General features: G+C 38.4%; 2 protein-coding genes across 2 annotated transcripts in view; both read left to right on the forward strand.

The window, feature by feature from the left end:
• The first annotated feature begins 2,427 nt into the window (after positions 1-2,427).
• bhmt (betaine-homocysteine methyltransferase) lies at positions 2,428-8,614 on the forward strand. Its single transcript, XM_079256469.1, has 8 exons — positions 2,428-2,535; positions 2,714-2,846; positions 2,946-3,058; positions 3,679-3,870; positions 5,168-5,315; positions 6,781-6,963; positions 7,046-7,274; positions 8,087-8,614. The coding sequence occupies exons 1-8, from the start codon at positions 2,518-2,520 to the stop codon at positions 8,265-8,267; spliced, it is 1,197 nt and encodes a 398-aa protein (XP_079112595.1). The 5' UTR covers positions 2,428-2,517; the 3' UTR covers positions 8,268-8,614.
• Positions 8,615-16,620: 8,006 nt separating this feature from the next.
• The window catches only part of jmy (junction mediating and regulatory protein, p53 cofactor), a gene marked incomplete at both ends in the record, with an annotated part of 30,578 nt that continues 25,753 nt past the window's right edge, over positions 16,621-21,445 (forward strand). The window contains one exon of the mRNA XM_079256480.1: positions 16,621-17,442. Coding sequence (XP_079112606.1) covers positions 16,621-17,442 — 822 coding nt within the window. The remainder of the gene's footprint in view (positions 17,443-21,445) is intronic.

Below are 21,445 nucleotides of genomic sequence, written 5' to 3' on the forward strand. Positions count from 1 at the left end.
CGCCTTGTAGAAAAGATTTCTGTCCCACTCAGCGCAGTTTGGTGAAACTTTAAAGCCAAAACACTCATGTGATCAGTAGATTTATCCAAACTGCAAACATCTGTTGTTGCATCCCACAGAAATCCTTTTATTCCTTTTCTTATTGTCTAGATGTTTTATTTACTGTCACTTCTGCATTTAAATAAACAACAATAAGCATCAAATGTTTCCAACTTTATTGTTTTGTGTCTCTGCATCCTCTTTACGTCAACTCTTTGAAGCCCTGACCTGATTTTTGGGCTTCTGTTCAAAAATTGCACACCCACAATGCAACAACAAGGTCCATTTAAATACTTCTGGACTCATTGTAAAGGAGACGTTGTTAGGATGTGTAAATATTAGGTGAAGAATTAATGAGAACAAAAATAAATGAAAGGTTCAGGCTCGTCTAAAGAAATGCAGAATGAAAGTGAGCATTCCTGATGCCAGGCGAAGCAGGTCTGTTTGTGCGGCACATTTCCATGTACAAGACCACTCAAAGTGCTTTTGCACGAAACATTAACAGAATTACAAAAGAAACTTTTACAAAGGCATTAAAACAAACTTTAAAGGAGCAAAAATACAACAGAAAAGGCTCAAATGGAAAAAAGACAGATAGACTGCAAGACAACAGTTACCGTGTGAGGAATGAATTGATTTGATAAAGGGAAGCTGCAAATAGAAAAGCTTTAAAGCTTGATTTAAAACAGCTGATATTTCAGCACACCTGTTTGTTCCACGCATGAGGAGAATAAAAACTGAACGCCGCCTCCATGTTTAGTTCTGACTCTGGGAACAGAAAGTAGACTTGACCCTGATGACCTGAAGGATCTGGTTGCTCCCTACGCAGCCAGAAGATGGCGAGGGTATTTTGGCCTTAAACCATTTGGTTTGCAAACAGTTCAGAGGTCTAAAGACTGGAGTTATATGTAAGGTAGCGATGAACTTCTACTAAATAAATACAACATTTCACCTCTGCAATGCTAACTGTGATGAAGTGAAGCAGAACAAAATGGTTTCAGTCCAGGTGAGTCTCCAAAATGGCCATTTTGGCCCAGCTTGGCACCATCTGTTTCTTACATTATCTTTGTGGGTCAGAATTGAATTGTTGCATAAATGGTTCTAATCTGCTCTGTCCCTGTTGTTAATAATTTATTACATAACAGACTCAAGTAACTGCATTACACTTACACACAATTCACATCAGATGATGATAACTATCAGCCAATCGGAGTGAAAATCACAACTTTGATCACAAAACATTATAATTATTTGATCGACGTTTGCTGATATCTCAAATCAGTCAGAATCGGATTTTGATTTGATTTTATTTAGGATCCACCTGAAACCGTATCACAGGTAACTGAACATGGTCATGTTGGTTCATATCAAAATCACAATGACATTTATCATGTTTATTCTTGTCCGATATTTTCTTATAACAAAGACAAGACTAGTAAAAAAACGAAAAACAATGAGCTAAATAGACCCATTTTCAAAATTAAAAGTGTTTGATAAATGGTTTTTGTATTGATTTTTAAACAATGTTTGCATTCTGGATCGATGTCTTGGTTCATATCGATTTATCCATGTAGACTGATACATTGATCAGCTCTTACCTGCGACTGAGGATAGGCTCATCCTCTGTAACACCATTTCCAAAACAAGTGAACTTAAATTCATCTTATTTTGCTTTTTGGGATTTATTTTTTCCTTTAGAAAAGGTTAAAAAGTCCTCAATCACATCTAAGACAGTTACTCTGCCATATTAAACGATGCTCCAGAAGTCCAACTTTATGAACACTGCAAATAAAATTGTGTGTTTTCAAATAGCAATACCGTGCGTTCTTTGAAACCAGTCCTGCTTTTTTATTTCTAGTGTTAAATTACTTAAATTCAACACCACACGTCTTGCAGACTAATACCATTATTGAATCAGCTCAGACGTCATCCCACTGTTAATTTTTCAAGGATTCGCAGAATAAAGAGATTCTTGATGTTTCTGTGAAGAGATCAAAACACATTATTTGGCTTTGTGTCAGTGGATAAAATCAAACCAAACAGACTGCAGAGTAATGACCATTTCATGTAAATACACCCTATGAAAGGATGTGTGCTTTCTTCTCCACCAGTTTTGTCATTTTAACTATTATTATAACCAGTCAGCATTGTGGCTGCTTACTCTTACATGCTACACAGTGTCAAAAATCATATATTCATTTTGATTTATAAAATCCAAAAACAAAGGGGCACAATATCCAGTCAATAAGTGCACAACCACAGTGAAATCCTGAGGTTTGCGGACAATAGGTTGCGCAACTTTGCAGGAGAAGAGGGTGTAAGAAAGATGATCTATATAGGGAAAGAAGCAGGCGGTTCTTGCAGTGACATCAGGGGCTCCGCTCCCTTCTTAGATTATAAATGCAGCATGGATGCCTTCACAGGTCCCTTTCCAAACGGTGTGGCTGAGAAGAGTGGGCCGTCCCTGCTGCAAAGATCATGGCACCAGCGAAGAAGGTAAGAGCGCGCGTTGAGAAGGAAAACCAAAAAGCCATGCTTCCTTTTTGCGCTTCAACTCTTTGCTGATTACATCTAATCCCTTTTGAAATGTGTGTGTACTTTCTTTAAAAAAAAAAAAAAAAAAAAAACTCAAAGAGTGGCAGAACTTTATGCGCACGCCTTGAACTTTCCGCAGAATATTCTGGAGCGCCTGGATGGAGGAGAGGTGGTCATCGGGGACGGAGGCTTCGTCATCGCCCTGGAGAAGAGGGGCTACGTCAAGGCAGGGCCGTGGACACCCGAGGCTGCCGCAGAGCACCCTGAAGCGGGTACAACCCCCTCTCTTTTTATGCCTCTAAGCTCTAAATGCAGTTGAATGACAGGCTGTAAAAAGATCACGTGCTGACATGGCCAGCTTGTCTTTGCAGTGCGGCAGCTGCACAGGGAGTTCCTGAGAGCTGGAGCTAATGTCATGCAGACCTTCACTTTCTATGCCAGCGATGACAAGCTGGAGAACAGGGGCCAAACCCAGCGCTTCACTGTGAGTAGCAGACGATATGCTTCTGTCCCGATTCGATCCGATTTAATTGCGATTCTCACAATTCTTTGATATTGAATATTTGAAGATTAAAAAAAAAAAAAAAAAAAAAGATGTAAAGCTGTTTTTTTGCTCGTCATTTTTCTTGATTTCAATTAGCAAAAAAACAACACAATACAACAGACCATTATTCTGCTGCTATAACACCCAAGAAGACAAGTTAAAAGATGAATAAAAACAATAAAAATGACAAAAAATGTTATAGTGGATTCTTTTTATTTATTTGAAAAAAAAGTGATTTTTTTTTTTGTTTTAAAAAAAACAAAACAATTTTTTGTCAAGACGAATAAAAACAATAAAAATTGTTTTAATTATATTTATTTGTAAAAAAAAAAAATTAGATTTTTTGTTAAAAGAATTTAGTTTTGTTTTAAATAAAAATTGATTTTAAAATTGTGAAGCAAAAAAAAATCCAGATTTTCGATTTTTCGATTCAATTTCCCCACCCCTCGTGAGTAGTCTGCAGCTGCTCTGATGTCTCATGTTGGCGGCGCAAAACCTCAAAGCTGGGTTGTCCTCCTCTCAAGTGAAAGTTGAACCCTCTCCCCCCCTTTGAACCGCAGGGCCAGCAGATCAACGAGGCAGCTTGTGACCTGGCCAGGGAGGTGGCCAGTGAGGGTGATGCGATGGTGGCAGGAGGAGTGTCACAGACCCCCTCTTACCTCAGCTGCAAGAGCGAGGATGATGTTAAGGCCATCTTCAAGAAACAGGTCGACGTATTTGTGAAGAAAGACGTGGACTTCTTGATTGCAGAGGTATGTGGTAAATTCATGAACAGATTTAAGCTTCTGCAGTTTATAATTGTACATTAGGCAAATAAAATCTGAAGCAGCAGAAAGTAGGTTTAGCATGGACTTATCTAAAAATGTAAGATATGCTCATCTTACAGCAGCTGGAGGCATTCAAGCAGGTCCTTTAACCCCCAAGTTGTTGCATTAAAGGAATACTTTCACCTCCCTTTAAATGCAGAGTCTCCGCCCACCCAGTCAAACAAGATGTCCAGTAAAACTCCACCAGACCTTAGAGGTGGTGCAAGCAGCAAGCAGCATTTTTCTCCTCTGCTCTCTTTGCAAGAAAGAAAAAGAGCTTTGTGAGAGAAAGTATGAAAGCAGCATAGTGCAACCAATACATCTGACTGTCCTGCTGGATGAACTTTAGTGTGTTGCATATATACCTTCTGTCTGCTCAAACACCACAAGAAACTGACAAATAGTTCATCATTTATTTTCTCAGCCCTTTTGGAGTAAGAAATGCTCCAATGTATTGTTTAGAAGGCTTTCCCAGGCAGCTATAAGGCCCTCCCACATGCTCTTTCAGGTCATATTACTCTCATCTTTCACAGCTCATTTAAAAACAATTTAAAACCATCTGGAAAAATTGCAAGTGAAGCAAATATACAACTCTTCCTATAGTTTTTTTTAACTCAATTATATGAATATTTACTGAATTATTAAGTAATAATTATTTTTGCTTGAGTGACATAAAATGGGTAGATTTGTATTTTTTATTTTTTTAAAAACTATTTTGTTTGGTTCCTGCAAGAAAAACTGGGATATATCTCTGGTATCTTTGAGGAGTCCTCAATAAACCAAGTTGTTAAATGTTTGTGCATTAGTGTAGCACTCAGACACACTGAAGCTTATTTGTTAAATCTTTTCACTCTTGGAGGCTGAGCTAAAATTGTCCAACGAGGACGGTTCATGAAAGGTGCTGTAGGAGGGGTTACAGTCCGCTAGGGGGCAGTAGACACAAACTGCGGTCAGAAAACAGAGCTTGTGGTTGCTCTGCGATTTTGTTGGATGGACTCATCTTCACCCCATCCTGAGGGAAATTTCTCTTTATTTTACTAATGACTATATCACTGTCACTGTGAGGTAGTAAGTACTTGTTTTTAGAAGCTTTTGTTTTTGCTCGATATTTGATGTCAGGCAATGAGATTTAAATTTGTGTCCCATAAAACCGAACTGAATAACAGCATCTTCATGCAGGGTCATCATTTGAGCTCTTAATGCTTCTTTTTTCTTTTTTTTTTTTTTTTTTGCTGTCCTGCAGTACTTCGAGCATGTGGAAGAAGCTGTGTGGGCAGTCCAGGTTCTGAAGTCCACCGGGAAGCCTGTGGCTGCATCTTTGTGTATTGGACCAGAAGGAGATCTTAACGGAGTCAGCCCTGGAGACTGTGCTGTCAGACTGGTCAAAGCTGGTATGACAATCTCCCAAGCTTCTCTCTGTCACATCCTAATGTTAAAAAATCTATAGAGAGTAAAGGGAGGCAATCGGTACCTGCTCAACGCTTAACATGCCTACATGTTAAATACTCAAAAATGAAATTATTCATATAATTAACAGCACAAGGTTCCACAACTACATTACAAAGTGCAGACTCAACCTATAAAGGTGGAAAAAAACAAACATCTCACAGCTGAAAAATATGATTTAGCTCACACATCCACACAAAAACATCCCCTCAAACAACAGTCCACATTGTTTCTCAAGGGAATGGAAGTTTTTCAGATTATTCATGAAGCACAAGATAAATGCAGCTCCTGGCATTTCGTCTTTTCTCACAGTGAATGAGGTACGTCTTTATTTTCAGAGCTAAACATTTGTGGTCGCGGTCATTGAACTAGTCTAATGCAGGCTGTGATCTAGTCATGCAAAAGAAAGCCATTGCGTGCTGAATGGTGCAACTCATTAAGTTCGTTTGAACCGTCATTCGGGGGAGACTTCAGTAAAACTTGTAAAAAAAACTGCTTCACTTTCAGCTTAGTTTGCGGGATTAAGTTAAAACTTTATCTCATGTTGCTTATTATACGTTACCTGATGGCACAACTTGCTGTTTAACCCTGCAAATGTCTAATTGTGCACTTTATTGCACATTCTGACAGGGTTCTGTTACCTTTAATCCAACTCTTAACATTGATTTTTTTTATCATCCTTTGAAGTTTTGTCAGCTTTTTCTCGCAGCTTTGATCCATCACAACAGGAAAATACAGCCGAGATCCTTCAAAGACCATGCCCATGTGAAGACCCTGAAGGCAGCATTTGTAATTCAAATCCTGTCTGACTTGTTACAACCATAGCTTTTTAAATTCTTTTTATTTTGCTTCACATACCAGTCCAATCTGGTTTAAGGCAGATAATCCTCCCCAACATGTTGGATTCAGCATGATTATAATGGCTTATGTCATGGAAGAGTTTCCATATGTACAAACTGCATCTGCACAGACACCAGTAAGATTACATCCCTGACTGGAAACATAGACATCGGGTTTATACTTTACCAATTATTAATAATGTTTTACAGCTTTCACCAGTATGTTTGCACATTTCTGGAGGACACGACAGCAGTCGTTGTTTTGACTTTTGGTTTGTCTCCACATAAAAACAAGCCACATGTGGATTTTTGTGTCAAGGCAGTTGTACGTCCTCCAGACTGCATCCATCCAGTTTGTATTTCAGGCTTTTGATTGCAGTCATCTCCGATGAAGCTTAAACTCCCTTTAAAGCAGAACTTTGCTGCCATCTGATGGTAGTGTGAATCATTACTGGAAGCATATATCTGGTGTGATCAGTTACTTTTCTTCCAGGAACACAGGTCTGGTTTTGATCCATTTTTAGAAAGGTTTGGGAAAACCTTGTCTTATTTGCATGTTCCATCTTTGCAGGTGCTCAGATCGTTGGCATTAATTGTCATTTTGACCCGGAGACCTGTGTGAAGACTGTGAAGCTGATGAAAGAGGGAGTGGAGAAGGCTGGCCTGAAGGCTCACTACATGTGCCAGCCGCTGGCCTTCCACACCCCAGACTGCAACCGGCAGGGATTCATCGATCTGCCAGAGTTCCCATTCGGTGCGTGTTCAAACATTAAAGTTTACCAGTCTAAACGTTGGCATGATGGGGGGGAATGATTGACATGTTTGCTTTCTGGCAGCTCTGGAGCCCAGGATCCTGACCAGATGGGACATGCAGAAATACGCCCGTGACGCGTACAACGCTGGCATCCGTTACATTGGTGGCTGCTGCGGATTCGAGCCGTATCACATCCGCGCCCTGGCTGAGGAGCTGTCAGCTGAGCGTGGCTTCCAGCCCGTTGGCTCTGAGAAGCACGGCAGTTGGGGTAGTGGCCTGGAGATGCACACCAAGCCTTGGGTTAGAGCTAGGTAGGTGTTTCCTTCTTTTCTTTACTTTTTATAACAAAACAAACAAAACAAAAACAGCCAACTAAGGATGTTCGATATTGACTTTGTCCAACTCTTAATTTCCAGTAAAGATATCAACCGATAGTGATATTCTCAAAGTGAGTTGTGCCAAACAAACTAAAGTATCTAGAAATCTATACATAACATCAGTGTGCGATTTATGAAAAAATCAGAGGGGGCGACATTTTAAAAAATCTTTTTTTTTTTTTTTTTTTAAATAAAATAACTGGCAACACGTTATCTTTTACGCAGATTTCCTTATTCCAAACTGGAAGAAAAATCTGGAAAGTAAAAATGAAAGTCAGTATAATGTCCACAAAATTTTGGCCTATTTGAAAGATTCTTTTTTTTTTTTTTTTTAATTCCCTTACCTATAAACTTAATATAATTATATATCAACTTTTTATATTGCTTTTTGACTGCCTCGACCAAAGACTGGAACATTAGTCTATCCTCCTCTGTGATGAAAAATGAATGACCAGAGGGGGGGACATCAAAAGCCCAACCAACAAGCCCCCCCCCAACAAATAGCACCCTGCATAACATATTATATTAATTTCTTTTGATTTAGAAGAGACGTGGCTGAAGAGTTTGATATAAATGTACATATTGTTTAAAAGTTGCATCATTAAAAAAGTAGAAACCAATAATTTCTGATATTGCATTTCAGTGCCGATACCGACCAAAAATACCAGATATCTTTCCAGCCAACCTTCCTAAAGAAATTCCAAACATGTACATAAAATGGGCTCTTTAATTCCTCCTGTGTGCAGGGCCCGTCGTGACTACTGGGAGAAGCTGAAGCCTGCCTCAGGACGTCCATTCTGCGCTTCCATGGCCACACCTGACGGGTGGGGCCTCACCAAAGGCCACGCCTACCTGATGCAACAGAAAGAGGCCACCTCCGAGGAACAGCTCAAGGTCCTCTTCGAAAAGGCCGGCCAAGGCCAATGAGCTCCCCTCTGAACCCTCTGAATAAGAGGAGAAACAAAAGGGGTGACATTCCCTCAAGTTTACATGCCTTAAAAAAAGATAGAAGTTCCTTTTGCCTTTTTAGGACCATTTTTACTCCGTGTGAAGACCAGTATTAAATGCCGTTCCATTTAAAAGTAGCTTTCCAGACAACCAGCTAGTAGTTTCTGAGTAGGATTGTCGTTTGTGTAAGCGCTGTCAAATTGCTGTATTTACAAGCTTGAACGAACAACTGTGAGCACACCCTAGTTATGCCTTGACACTCTAAATAAGCCTTAATGTTTTATGAAACAGCAAAAGATCAAATAAAAACCTGCTGCCTGAAAAGATCTGTGTGAGTTGTGCCGTCATTTTTGGAGAAATCGTCCACACAAATGAAATGCTATGAATCACCTGCTGTGGATGTTTGACACTGAGTTATTTTTTCCTTTTTGATAATAACTTACAGCTTAAAACAAGTTGAAAGTTGTCAAATAAAGCAGAGTCTGTAGTTTTAAAGCTTTAAAGGATGCATGTCAGCCATGTTGATTTGTTTTATACAGTGTTTCAACTACATATCTAAAATTACCCCTAGGTATCTTAAAATAAAGGTTTTTTTTTCCAGTTTTAATGTGCAGGATAAATTAAACTGACCCACCTAGCTGCTTCAAAAAAAAACTTTTGGTCACAAATTTGTTTAAACACTTTTTAAAAGGATTAAATTTACAATTATTACAATAGAAAATTCTGTGGAATCCATCGTACAGAACGAAGGATGTTTAGAGGTGAGTCTTTCACAATCAGACATCTGCTCACACTACAAAAAATACACTACTGATGTATTCATTAGAGCTGCACGGTGGCATAGTGGTTAGCACTGTGGCCTCAAGCTTGCTGGTGCGATCCCCAGCTGGGAGGATGACCTTTCAGTGTGGACTTTGAATGTCCTCCCCAGCTTTTCCAGTTAGGAGAGAACATATTTGGCCTGAAAGGAACATCCATTTTTAAAAACCAGCTGTGAGAATAAATGCTAAACTCCATTGTGTTTCTACAAGAGGAGTTCAGCTCTGGAACAGCTGCAGTAAAGAAATAAAATCATGTCAATCAATAGGAAAATTTAAACAAATGATAAAAGATGAGATAATTAAAGGTTATGAGGCAAATAAGGTTATTTTTTGAAAGCAATGTATGTTGAATTCTGTGATTTATTGTGTGTATTACGACTGTTTACTACTTAAGTTTCATTGTAATGGAATTTAATGTGTATTACTGTATTTTTCATGCTGTAAAAATGTTATGGTGTCATTGACAAGGGGATTTTGGACTAGATAAGTGCCCAACTTCTTCCGAAACCCTTTTTCGAACTTAAGAAACTTATTTTATTTGTTGTAACCAATATTTGTTCTTTTCAAAGCCCTTTTTTTTTTTTTTGTTCGAAATAAATACATAAATAAATGAAATAAATGTATGCATGAGTTCTCTCCGGGTACTCCTACTTCCTCCCACCGTCTAAAGACATGCATGTTGGGTTAATTGGTTACTCTAAATTGTCCCTAGGAGTGATTGTGAGTGGTTGTTAGTCTGTGTTGTCCCAGTGATGGACTGGTGACCTGTCCAGGGTGTACCTGCCTCTCGCCCAGTGATTGCCAGGGTTAGGCTTTAGCTTCCCTGCAACCCTTAATTACAAGCAGTTAAGAAATGAATAAATGTTGACATTCATCCTTGTGGTTTTGCACTTCTTCAGGTATGTGAGGGCTTGTCCCACTGCTGGGGGAATGGTCTGACCTGGAGGGGGACTGGTGGACACAACACCTGAGCCCTTTGTGTCATATAGGATGGTTGTTATTATCATCACTCATGTCCACAAAGCTCCTCTTAGCGAAGCAAATTTGTTTGGCACAATACAGCAGTCAGATCCATCATTCTGCTTGTTATGATGCTGAACATGAATAAATAAAAAGGTAGATCAGCTTTTATGGGCACTGCTGTCATCTAGTGGAGAGGTGTCACCAAACGCTTGTTTGGTTCAAGATGTGAGACTCTGCAGAGTGATGTTGTGTGACTGGTTTAGTTTGATTTCACGCTACAAGAACGACACAAAAACACTCAGGGTTTGCATGGAAATCTTTCCTGAGGTGAAGGAAGATGTCATACCTCCTTCATCGTACCTTCAGTCCTTCATCCTCCAGCTTGTGTCTGGGAATTGTTCACTGTCAAATGTTTTGAAGAACTTTTTAAGTTTTACAATTCACCAAGCAGAGATAGAAACAAATACTAAGGAGGCATGATGGAGGCAATACAAAAGACACTCAAGGTATCCCCCTTTTCGGAGGCTTGTGTTGTGTAAAATGGGATAATTTCATGCCCCACTATGAAATGCATGACAATATTAATAAGCTGTCAACAAGTTGTGGTAATCTTGAGATAATGATTTGTTTAAAGGTGGAGTATGTAAGATTTTCAATATTTTCAAAATAAATTAACTTAAAAAAAATAACTACAATCATAATTAGATAGTTTTTTTTTTAAACATGTAGGTTCCAGTCTGTCCATATTTGATGTGTTATTAAATTACAAGTTTAATTAATGACAAAGGCCCTTCTTAAATTTTTGCCTACCAGTAAAAAAAAAAAGTGCTTTTTGTCATTTGTCATTAATTAAACTTGTAATTTAATAACACATCAAATATGGACAGACTGGAACCTACATGTTCAAAAAAACTTTCTAATTATGATTGTAGTTATTTTATTTGTTAATTTTTTTTAAATATTGAAAATCTTACATACTCCACCTTTAAGAAGAAATCAAAGGGGCTTCTTTTATTGGAAACAAAAATACCAGACCAGAATGGACTGATGAAAAATAATGGACAGAAAACAAATCTTTCTTTCTTTAAGGTTTTAGTTGAAGAGGATTTGTTTGTACTGTTTCCTGAAAAACAAATTTTTTTTCTGATATTTCCTCAGAGTTACATCAAGGATCGCAATAATTTTATCTACATTGCTGTTGGTGTGTGAAAATGTGGCAGATTGTATATGCTGCCAAAAAGTGGGCAGTCAAAATGTGAAATACTGTGACATTTCATACATTTCCAAGGGTTTCTGTACAACAACAAAAGGCAAACTGTCAGAGTTAGCTGTTGCTTGATGCAGTGGACTCATCCTCATGAAACCATCTGTTTGCTGTTCCACCACAATCTTTTGCTGGGCAAACATAAAACCTGCATCTAACATGCTGCTGTAACAGCTGCACTGAACTAATGAAATATTCTGGTTTTTCTAAACCAGGGGTGCCAAAAGTGGGGCCCGCGGGCCAAATATGGCCCGCCAGCACTTTGCTTTTGCTAGCTGTTGTTTATATCAGTACCCCACAGAGCTTGATGAAAAGACAATAACAAGTGTCACGAACCTCAAGACTCAGAGGGACCCTGACTGACTCACCTCAGTGACATCCTCACCTTGTCAGTGAGCCAGGTGCAACCCAACATGGAGAGACTGGTGATGTCCACAGACCAACTGCATGTGTCCCACTAAGTGTCGGCACCTTGCCTTGTTCCACACACACTGTTTATTCTTGTCAACATGTTGCAGTTTAGCGGCCATAATTATTGTTTCTTGCCCCTTTAACTGTGGCTTTTTTGTTCTTTTGCCATATTGATTTTTTTTTTTTGCAACATTTCATTTGCCCAAAAAGGAAAAAAAAAACTGTATTAGCTATTGAACAATAACTAAAATAACTTCATACATTTACTTGTGTTTCATCCTGAGAGCTGAAGTGTTTGGCCCATGGCTCACTGGATCACTTTCAGTTTGGCCCTTGGTGACCAAAAGTTTGGGCACCCCTGTTCTAAACAAAATGTCATTCAAGAAAACAGCGGTAATAGTATCTATGAATTCCTTTGGTATTATTCTACAGTCATTTTGTCCAAAGCAACTAACATGTGATCAGTGATCAGTTAACTTAACATGCATGTCTTGTGGGTAGAATGAAGCCAGAAAACCCACGCATACACGAGGAGAACATGCAAACTACACACAGAAAAGCCCCAGTTCAAACCTCCCGGCAGCTGAGGCTCAAACCAGTGACCTTCCTGGCCATGTGGCGTGCTAACTACTACGCCACTGTACTGCCCAAGAGCTTATTACATGTACATATTTATATAAAACTTTAAAAATATACACGTAATGTTTTTTTTGTTTTGTTTTGTTTTGTTTTTTTTTAAATTATTAGGGACACTACTGTTTATTTTCTATTACAACTGTGGCGTTATTTTATTTTAAGCATCATATTTGTGATTTTGATTCTCATCCAGCTTTTCAAATTTGTCTCAACAGCAAACTTTGTACATATAAACCTTAAGAACGTTTAATTTAATCCAGCTGATGCAAAGGAAAAAAGATAAATAATAAGGTGCTTTTTGAAGCCATAACGCTTTACTCACGTATGTTACTACGTTTTTTACAAGAAGGGGTTAACTGAGTCAGGTTTATTATTCACAAGAACAAAATAATAAAATGTTTTACGAAATGTATTGGATGACCTGAAAGGCTTTCACAAAGAGCAAAGTTTGTTATTTAAGGGGGTTTTGAAGTTACAGGCATAATGTCGGGGTTCAGTGAAAAAAAGAGTACAATAAGATAGAAAAGAACCATCTGAGTCACTAAGACGGTTAAACCATAAAAAGCGAGCAGAAAGATAATATAGAAACTAAAAAGTTTTTGTTTTTTTTTCTAATTTAGTTACTTAGGAAAAAGAAGAAATGCATATTTTGCTTTTGATGATACAAGTTTTTATGCTGTTAATTGTAATTATTATGAGAATTTATTGATTATGAGGGTCCGTATAACATGAGGATGTCAGAACATCATACAACCCTCTGGAGGAAATCATGACAAAATGTTGTGTTTTATTGGGAACCTGCTGAACTGAGTGCCTGTGCAGACAGATATATGTCCTGCTGTGCCAGGTTTAATACTATATTACTCTGATGTGATTGAAATGATTATATCCAAAGAAGGAGACAGCAAGTGAAGCTATAACTGTGTTCAGGATTGTTTTTAACCCTGGAAGTCCAAAGGGAGTTCTTCATTTCCTGTGTTTATACAGGAAATGGAAAATGTAAGTACATGGTTTTACCACATCGGGAAAGTTTAAAAATAGAGATAATATATGACCTTTGTACCTTTTAAAAGTGGTCTTTAAACAATAATTTAAAAAAAAATCAAAAAGGGAGGGGAAAAAAAAGCAAAAGTAACTCATTGTTATTGAACTTTTCTTTTCAGAGGTTTGCATTTATTTTGCCATCTTGGGACCCAAAACTGAAACTCACTTTGACTCAATAACAGTTTATAATATTTTGTTCTGATTTGTGCCAAAAATAACAAAGTATAAGGAACATAAAATAGTGTTTTTTAAGAAAACAAAGTGATTCTTAAAGAGTTTTTCCCTGAAAACTTGTCCTTAAAACATTAAAACTGGACAAGTGTCAGAACTTCCATGGTAGTTATTTAGGTTTCACAGAGTGCACAGTAAAAAATTACATAAGGGCATTTTGAGAGCAGAAAATAAACTGCATTTACATACAATTATTTAAAAAAGACACAAATCGATGCACTAAATGTAAATATATTTCGTTTCAGAGAGTATTTTGTGGCTCTTTGAGAATATTTTGTCCCTACAAGCTTGCCGTAAACCATTTTTCGCCAGTACGTTCTGTACGTGCTTGCGTCATGGATGTGCCCACGTGCAGATGTTTATGCTCCTCGTGCACGTCTGGCAAATGAACGACAGAGAAATGTTGACCCCTAAAAGACATATAAGACCAGCTGACAAACATTTAAGTTGCCTGTGTGAAATTCACGAGGAACATTTTCAGGATGTTTGTTTGTTTCTGGTTTTGTTTTGAGTTTTAAACCGAATAAACTCCGAGGAACGAAAGACAGTTATGGTGCGTTCGCGGACTGTGGGGAAAGATTTTGTAGGTTTAAAGTAGTCAAATATGCTCTACTTTAACAATAACAGAGAAACTGTTGCGTTTGTTCTTTTGCAGTAGTTAGGATTTATTAAAACAAACAAACAAAAATAAACTGACTTGAAATTAGAACAGATATGGGAATCAATGAAAACAATCATTTGAGTTTATCCTTGTTTGGTTTACACTGTTACCATTCATGGTATGGTAAAAGTTGAGTAGGTCTGCAAGAGCACAAATTATGTGTCACCTTAATTTAGCTTGAAAACAACAACAAAAAGATATTAGAAATATAAATCGCACGTTAATCACAAGCAACAGATTAAAAATATAGAGCAAGTTTTGGACTGTTAAATAGCAAATGGGTTTGCTAAGTGCCAGCTGGTTCATCAAGATCTCAGACACCCAGACAGAAAGAAATATCAAATAGCAACAAACCATATGCTGATAGGACTTGTGGTTGTTTGTGATTCCAGCTTTGTATTCAATAGATTTTTGAAGATTTTTGTGATTGTTTTTTGCCTAATTTAATTAAGTGCAAATCTTTGGGAAATATTTTAATTTCTTAATGGCAATTTTGTTTCTTTATATGTGCTATGTTCATGCTTTATTTGTGCTATGTGCTTTCTTTCTTTTTTTTTTTTTAATTTCTTTTTTTTTTACATCTTTTTTGTCAGCTTTTGTTTCATGCAGTAAATTCAGTTTTTGATTGTTTTGTCTTAACAGACCCTTTATGTCCGATACGGCATTTGAGATCACTTTCTCATCATTTTATGTCCCATGTTCAGCATTTTACATACCTTTCATTGATTAATTTGGTATTTGTCTGTCTTTTCGGGTCGTGACCGAAAGAACGAGATCTCGTATACAGGCGGCTGAAATGAGTTTCCTCCACAGAGTGGCTAGGCTCTCCCTTAGAGATAGGGTGAGGAGCTCGGTCATCCGGGAGGGGCTCAGAGTAGAGCCACTGCTCCTCCGCATCGAGAGGAACCAGTTGAGATGGCTAGGACATCTGGTCAGGATGCCTCCTGGACGCCTCCCTGGTGAGGTGTTCCAGGCACGTCCCTCTGGGAGGAGACCCCGGGGAAGACCCAGGACACGCTGGAGGGATTATATCTCTCGGCTGGCTTTGGAGTGCCTCGGGATCCCCCCCGCAGAGTTGGCAAATGTGGCTGGGGTGAGGGAAATCTGGGCTTCCCTGCTTAGGCTGCTGCCCTCACAACCCAACTCCGGATAAGCGGCAGAAGATGGATGATGGATGGATGGATTGTCTGTCTTTCTTTCCTGTTAAAAGCAATTTGAATAGTCTTGTACATGAAATGTGCTATTGAAAAAAGACTTTTATTGCCCTTGTCTGAACAATTCACAGACTAGGAACTTGTTTTGGTGATAAGGTGCTTAATAATGAAAATAATAATAAAAACACTGAACAATAATATAAAAGTAGAAATACGGCTGTTTTAGAACTATTTTACAAATAAGGTAAAGGCATGCAGAGAAATTAACATATATACATACTTACTTTTATTTATAATAAAAGTAAAGTTTGATTTGTTTGTCTCTCTTTGTCTGTTTATATGTATGTATTTTCCTGTTCTCCATATGTCCTAATTTTTTTGTTTGTTCTTTTTATTTAATTTTTTTATACATAATGCTGGGTTCTCCTTTACTCCTTGTTTGTCCATAGTTTTATTTTTAGATACTTTATTTAAAATGGCTCATAGTTGTGACTTAAATACGTTTGATATAGTTAAATGTGTTTCATGTTGTCCATTCTTGAATCAAATAACAAAAAAAGACAAACATTTTTTCCCAAATTAAAATGAGATTTTTTTTTTCCTATGTTCGTGGTGGACATTGAACATCACATGTGGAGGGTTAAATCCCTCCCCGGATTTGACAATCACGCACGCACCTTGTGCTTGTAAACAGAAGCGCACACGTGACACCAACTCGCGCAGCAGTATTGTCTAAGCGGACAAAGAGTCTCGCTGTGGACGGAAACGACGGGCAGGTGAGCGGCCAGGTGTGATGGCAACCGACGTTTTCTGCCGCATTATGAAGCCGACTTTTCGCCTCTTGTCGGACCGAGGCTTCGGAGCGTTTCTGACCGCTTGAAGTTCATATCTGGATCCCAAAATCCGACCGTCTGGAGGGACAACGACGTTCCCGGCCGCTAACGCGCAGCTGGCAGCGGGTTTGCAAAGCTGCAAAGCTGCAAAAAGCCTTTTTGTTTCAACTCTAAATTTAGCTGGAAGGGTTTTTTCCGATGTTTTTCTTTTAGCTGCCGTTAGCTTAGCATTTAGCTTCGACGGAGATAGATTTTTTCTTTTATTTATTTATTTTTTTAAATTAATTTACGTGTTTTGTTTCCTGTCCGGAGGGATGTCATTCGCCATGGAGGATAACTTGGAGTCCGGATGGGTGTCAGTCCGGCCCAAAGTGTTTGACGAAAAGGAGAGGCATAAATTTGTTTTCATCGTGGCCTGGAACGACATGGAAGGAAAGTTCGCCATAACCTGCCACAACAGGACCGTCCAGAGACGGAGCACCTTTCTGGACCTGGACTGGAGCCCCACCGCGGCTCTTCCTGAAAAACAGCCAGATAGTCCGATTAAAACGAAGAAAGATGAGGTCAAAGTTACATCACAGCCTGTTTCTAAAGGAAAAACCACAATAAATGCTGCTGTTGGAGACAAAAAGGCTGGAAAGGACAGTAGTTTTAGCCACACACTGGAGTCCTGGGATGTCGTGACGCCGAAGGGGATGGAAATGGAGATCCTGGACCCCGTGGATGTCCCGTCGTCTCCGGAGGATCCAGACCAAGCGGAGAGTGATACAAGCAACCGTGAGGACTTCAGCTGGGCCGGGTTGTTCTCTTTCCAAGACCTGAGGACGGTCCACCACCAGCTGTGCGCCGTCAACTCGGACCTGGAGCCGTGTTTGCCCTGCTTCCCGGAGGAGCAGTCCGGCGTGTTGGCGGTGCTTTTCGGTGGCCCCAGGATGTCGCAGCGGGAGACCGATGCGCTGTGTTACCAGCTGCAGGTGTACCTGGGTCATGCCCTGGACACCTGCGGCTGGAAGATCCTTTCACAGGTGCTTTTCTCCGAGAATGACGACGCAGAGGAGTACTACGAGAGCCTGAGTGAGCTGAGACAGAAAGGCTATGAGGATGCGCTGGATGCAGCCAAAAGACGCATGCAAGAGGTGAGTCTATTTAGTCTAAAATTAAATCTTTTAAATAATCTGTATGTGATGCTTTTGTTACTTTATCATGTTAGTTTATAAGGACACATGTGTGCTGTTTTTAATGTGAGCTTTACAATGGATCACAACGTACCTCATGGTCTCCTGATTCCCCTCCTCATTCTTTGTCCCCCCCTGTGATCCACCATCTGTGGCTGCACGTTCACAGACCAGTAATAGGATCTGGTCTGGCCACACATCACACTCCAGTTGGATGAATGGTTTTGAGGGAGTTGCAAAGAAACAGGGGAGAACAAATGGAGGTGGAGTTACTTCAGCTGTGGAGTTGATTTGTGTTATCCTACACAGCTCAGAAGACATGCAAGACGCTCCCATATTTTAACTTGAATATTTTCTAGCTATTTAGGTCGCAGAAACACAGATTACACCTGTATATTTGAGCTGAGAGAAAACCTCAGGCAAATCTTTGACCTTAGTTTTGTTCAACAGGTTGATGCAGCTTGTCACAGCCAAGAAGTTCTGTAATGGCAGAAGAATTTTTCTTGTTTATATGCGATAAAAACCCTTCTGGCGCAGATAATCTTAGAAGATAGTGACACATTTATATGATCAAATCATCCTATATAACAGGCCTAACTTGGTTTTTATAAAATCAAGCTTGGCTCATCGTTTATTTTCACTATCTTGTAACATAAACATGAATTAGTTATTTAATAGATAATTGGATTTGTCAAAAAACACTTTCTTAACACAACCTAACAATACGTCTTCAGACTTCTTGCATTGTATCACCTCAATAGCAAAACAAAAACATTACATGTTGAAAATGTGGTGTTTTAGCATTAAATGAAAATATCTTAACTCATCCTCTACAGGGAGTTTGGGGGGCAAGAAGATGCTGAAAACTTAAAATAACAAAAGAGCAACAATTGGAAGGATTAATTTTGCTTTAAATTTAAATAAATTGACAACAAGTCAGTAACATGATGGAGAGGCAGATTCTCTGAAGTGTAAATATGGAAATAAGACTAGCAGCCTGCAGAAAATGTGTGTCTTTAAATATCTCATTGTCTAAAGCACACAATATGTGAAGATTCAGATAACCTGGAGGCATTTCTCAGCCACAGAGAGATGGCCAAAAATCAGAGTTAGATTAATCTTCAGGCTTCAGTGCTCTGAAAACAGACCTGATGCTGTTATGGAAGTCGGTGAATGTGCTGAGGAACATTTTGATCCTTGTCTGTGAACACAAGCTGCAGGTTGAAGCTCTACCATGTAAAAAGGCCTTATGATTAAAATGCTTTCCACTCCTTTTGTGAAGGGTTGCTCAAAATAGACAGATGTAAAGAGAAAAGCTTTGAAGTTCTTTTTGGAAATCATGGATGTCACGTCTTCTGGACTTAAGCCAGCCAGTATGTGTTTTGGCCTCAGTCAAAAAGCCCGCGTGTTAAAGGAGTGCCTTACTGCCAATGGAGCTTACAGCTTGCACAGGGTCAAAATATATACATGTTTAAGAGCAGTATACACTTCTCTCCACTTACAGACATATTTTCCAGGGAAAGTCTTGCATTTTACAGTCAGACAAACAACATAATGCATCTGTAAGTGTCTGGGTGCTGGACTTTCTACCAACTAGACCATTGAGCTGCCTGAATACGACAGAAGAAAAATGGAAAAACTTTTTTCTCCAATAAGCCCAGAAACTGGTCTCCGCAGATGTTTATGGACTGTTGTTAAAATATTGCTATAATGTGGTAAATGTGGACCAGTGTGAGTGTGTTGATGCCATCAAATAAAGGAGGAATTCATATTTCCTTTAAATACTTTGAAAAATTTTAAATGTTTTCTACAATCAAATTTTAATAAGATTTCCAAATCATTGACTCTTATTACACACAGTAAGAACTCTGTTTTTCCTTTCTAGTGTGGTCATTTTTTCTTTTAGCCTAGCTGGTGCATTCCCGCATGTTTAGTATGTCAGTGTGAAAACGCCTACAAGATCTGCGTCATGTCTGTCACCTTTACACTGTAAATAAAATGTCATTCAGAACGCAAAACCATTTAAAAAGTCAAAGTGGGTGTAAGAGATCGCAGTTCAGTCTGTTTTACTTAGACTTTATTTCATTTCACACTGGAGAAATTCCCTTGTTACAGCCTCTCTTGGTATGCAATAAGGTGTACGAAGCAGTAAGAAAAAAAATAAACATGCATCACAGCAAATATAAATATAAATACACAAATATTCACATACGTATAAATAAGAGTGTAAATAAAAAAAACAAGCTCACAACCTGAGGGATAGTTTGAGATTTTTGTATCTTGATTGGGACAAAACATTAGCTGGTTAGTAAAGAAAACAATTGTGAGATGCGGTTTCCACCAGTTTTTCCCATATTTTATGTCGAACATTTAATGAGAAGCTCTTCATATCATGATACATACATGTACTGTATATACATACAATCCAATGAAAAAAAACAACAGCTTCATAAGAGACTGTCAACAGCATCCAAGGTAATATTTACTGAATTGCGCTTATTAATGCTTTCTAGGTCCATCCTGAATAAATCATGACTAAGCAAAACAGTGCAAACTGCTGACTCGGTCCTGGCGCTTTGAAGACTGTAGTTCTGCTGTGATTGGAAAATAAATGGTCAGAAAGTTAAAGTTCTCTTGATGTTAAGCTGAAGATTAAAGTTCACGATATCCACGTTTGACATGTAGTAACAGGACGTAAACTCTACATATCAAAGTGATGCAAAGTGCAATATATATGCAATTGATTGTTAGAGCAGTGTTTTTCAACCTTTTTTTTTTTTTTAACCAAGCCACACTTTTTCTCACTAAAAAATCACAATGCACACCACAAACCAAAATGTTGTTTTTATTTAAAAGTCCATATTATTAACATAAAGTCCATCTCGTCAAAGCCTCTTGAATAGAAATCAGATAAATACAAGAAGAAGGAATTTTATTATCTTTCACTGGAGCCTGTTTGGATGAAAACAGAGCTGCTTTTTAGACCAATTAGGTAAAATTGGGTAATTTCTCAGGGCACACCTGATGATGATGATGATGAGAGAAAAATGCTGAGTGGTTGAAAAACACTGAGTTAGAGAACAATGATTAATTTTCAGTTATTGGTTGCAGATAATTGTGGTCATTTTCCCAAGATAAACTAAAAAAAAACAAACCCAAAAATCTAACCATCAGACTGCATTACTTTTCATTCACAGTGCAGGGATTGTACTAGTTTGGTTTGTGTGGAGCAGCTACAGATAACCACTGTGCTCTTATCACTGTGCTCTGATAAAGCCTCAGTATCCAGACTGTGTTCTTCGAGATAACTGGGCCAAATATGCAGAAAGATTGACTGGTGGTTTAAAAGCCAGTGGACCACATGTACATGTCAGTCACTGACCAGAGACTCTTTCCCAATTTGTCTTTATCTGTGACCTGTTCTCAAACAAAACCAGGCAAGCAGCTTGTCAACACTAATTCCACACGTTGTAAACTGATAGTGACATTTTGATGACTTTATGTGGTTTTTATGATGATATAATGATTAAACATTAAATGTAAAGCGTAACCGAGCTGAAAGTATGGGATGGATGTTTCAGTGTTTGCATTTAGTTATAAGGACACAAGTACAAATGTAAAAAGACCAAAGCAAAAAAAATGTTCACCTTTATTTCATCTTCTACAAACCCACATGCAACAAGCAGGAATTTCTAACTAGTTTTCTTTTTCTTTATTCATCAGATTTGTTTATGATGAGTGTATGACTTAATATTTAACTTGATTTAAACTTTAGCATGTGGCTTAAATATTTATGGATAGAAGTAAATCTCAGATTTATGTGATTTAAAACCACATGGAAAACACACACAGACAACTGAAAATAGAGTATAAAGACATCTTTTTATAAAAGTAATGCACTACAGATAAAAGTTTTTACGTTTGATTGTATATTTTTTTCTCTGTTTCACATTCGATATACTAA

The sequence above is a fragment of the Telmatherina bonti genome, assembly GCF_933228915.1.
Source record: "Telmatherina bonti genome assembly, chromosome: 17".
Taxonomy (NCBI): Eukaryota; Metazoa; Chordata; class Actinopteri; order Atheriniformes; family Telmatherinidae; genus Telmatherina; species Telmatherina bonti.

Bases quoted from the DNA above. Each gene is read 5' to 3' on its own strand.
- bhmt (XM_079256469.1), top strand. The intron at 2,847-2,945 runs GTACAACCCCCT...TTGTCTTTGCAG, and splicing joins CGCAGAGCACCCTGAAGCGG to TGCGGCAGCTGCACAGGGAG. The intron at 3,871-5,167 runs GTATGTGGTAAA...GCTGTCCTGCAG, and splicing joins TGGACTTCTTGATTGCAGAG to TACTTCGAGCATGTGGAAGA.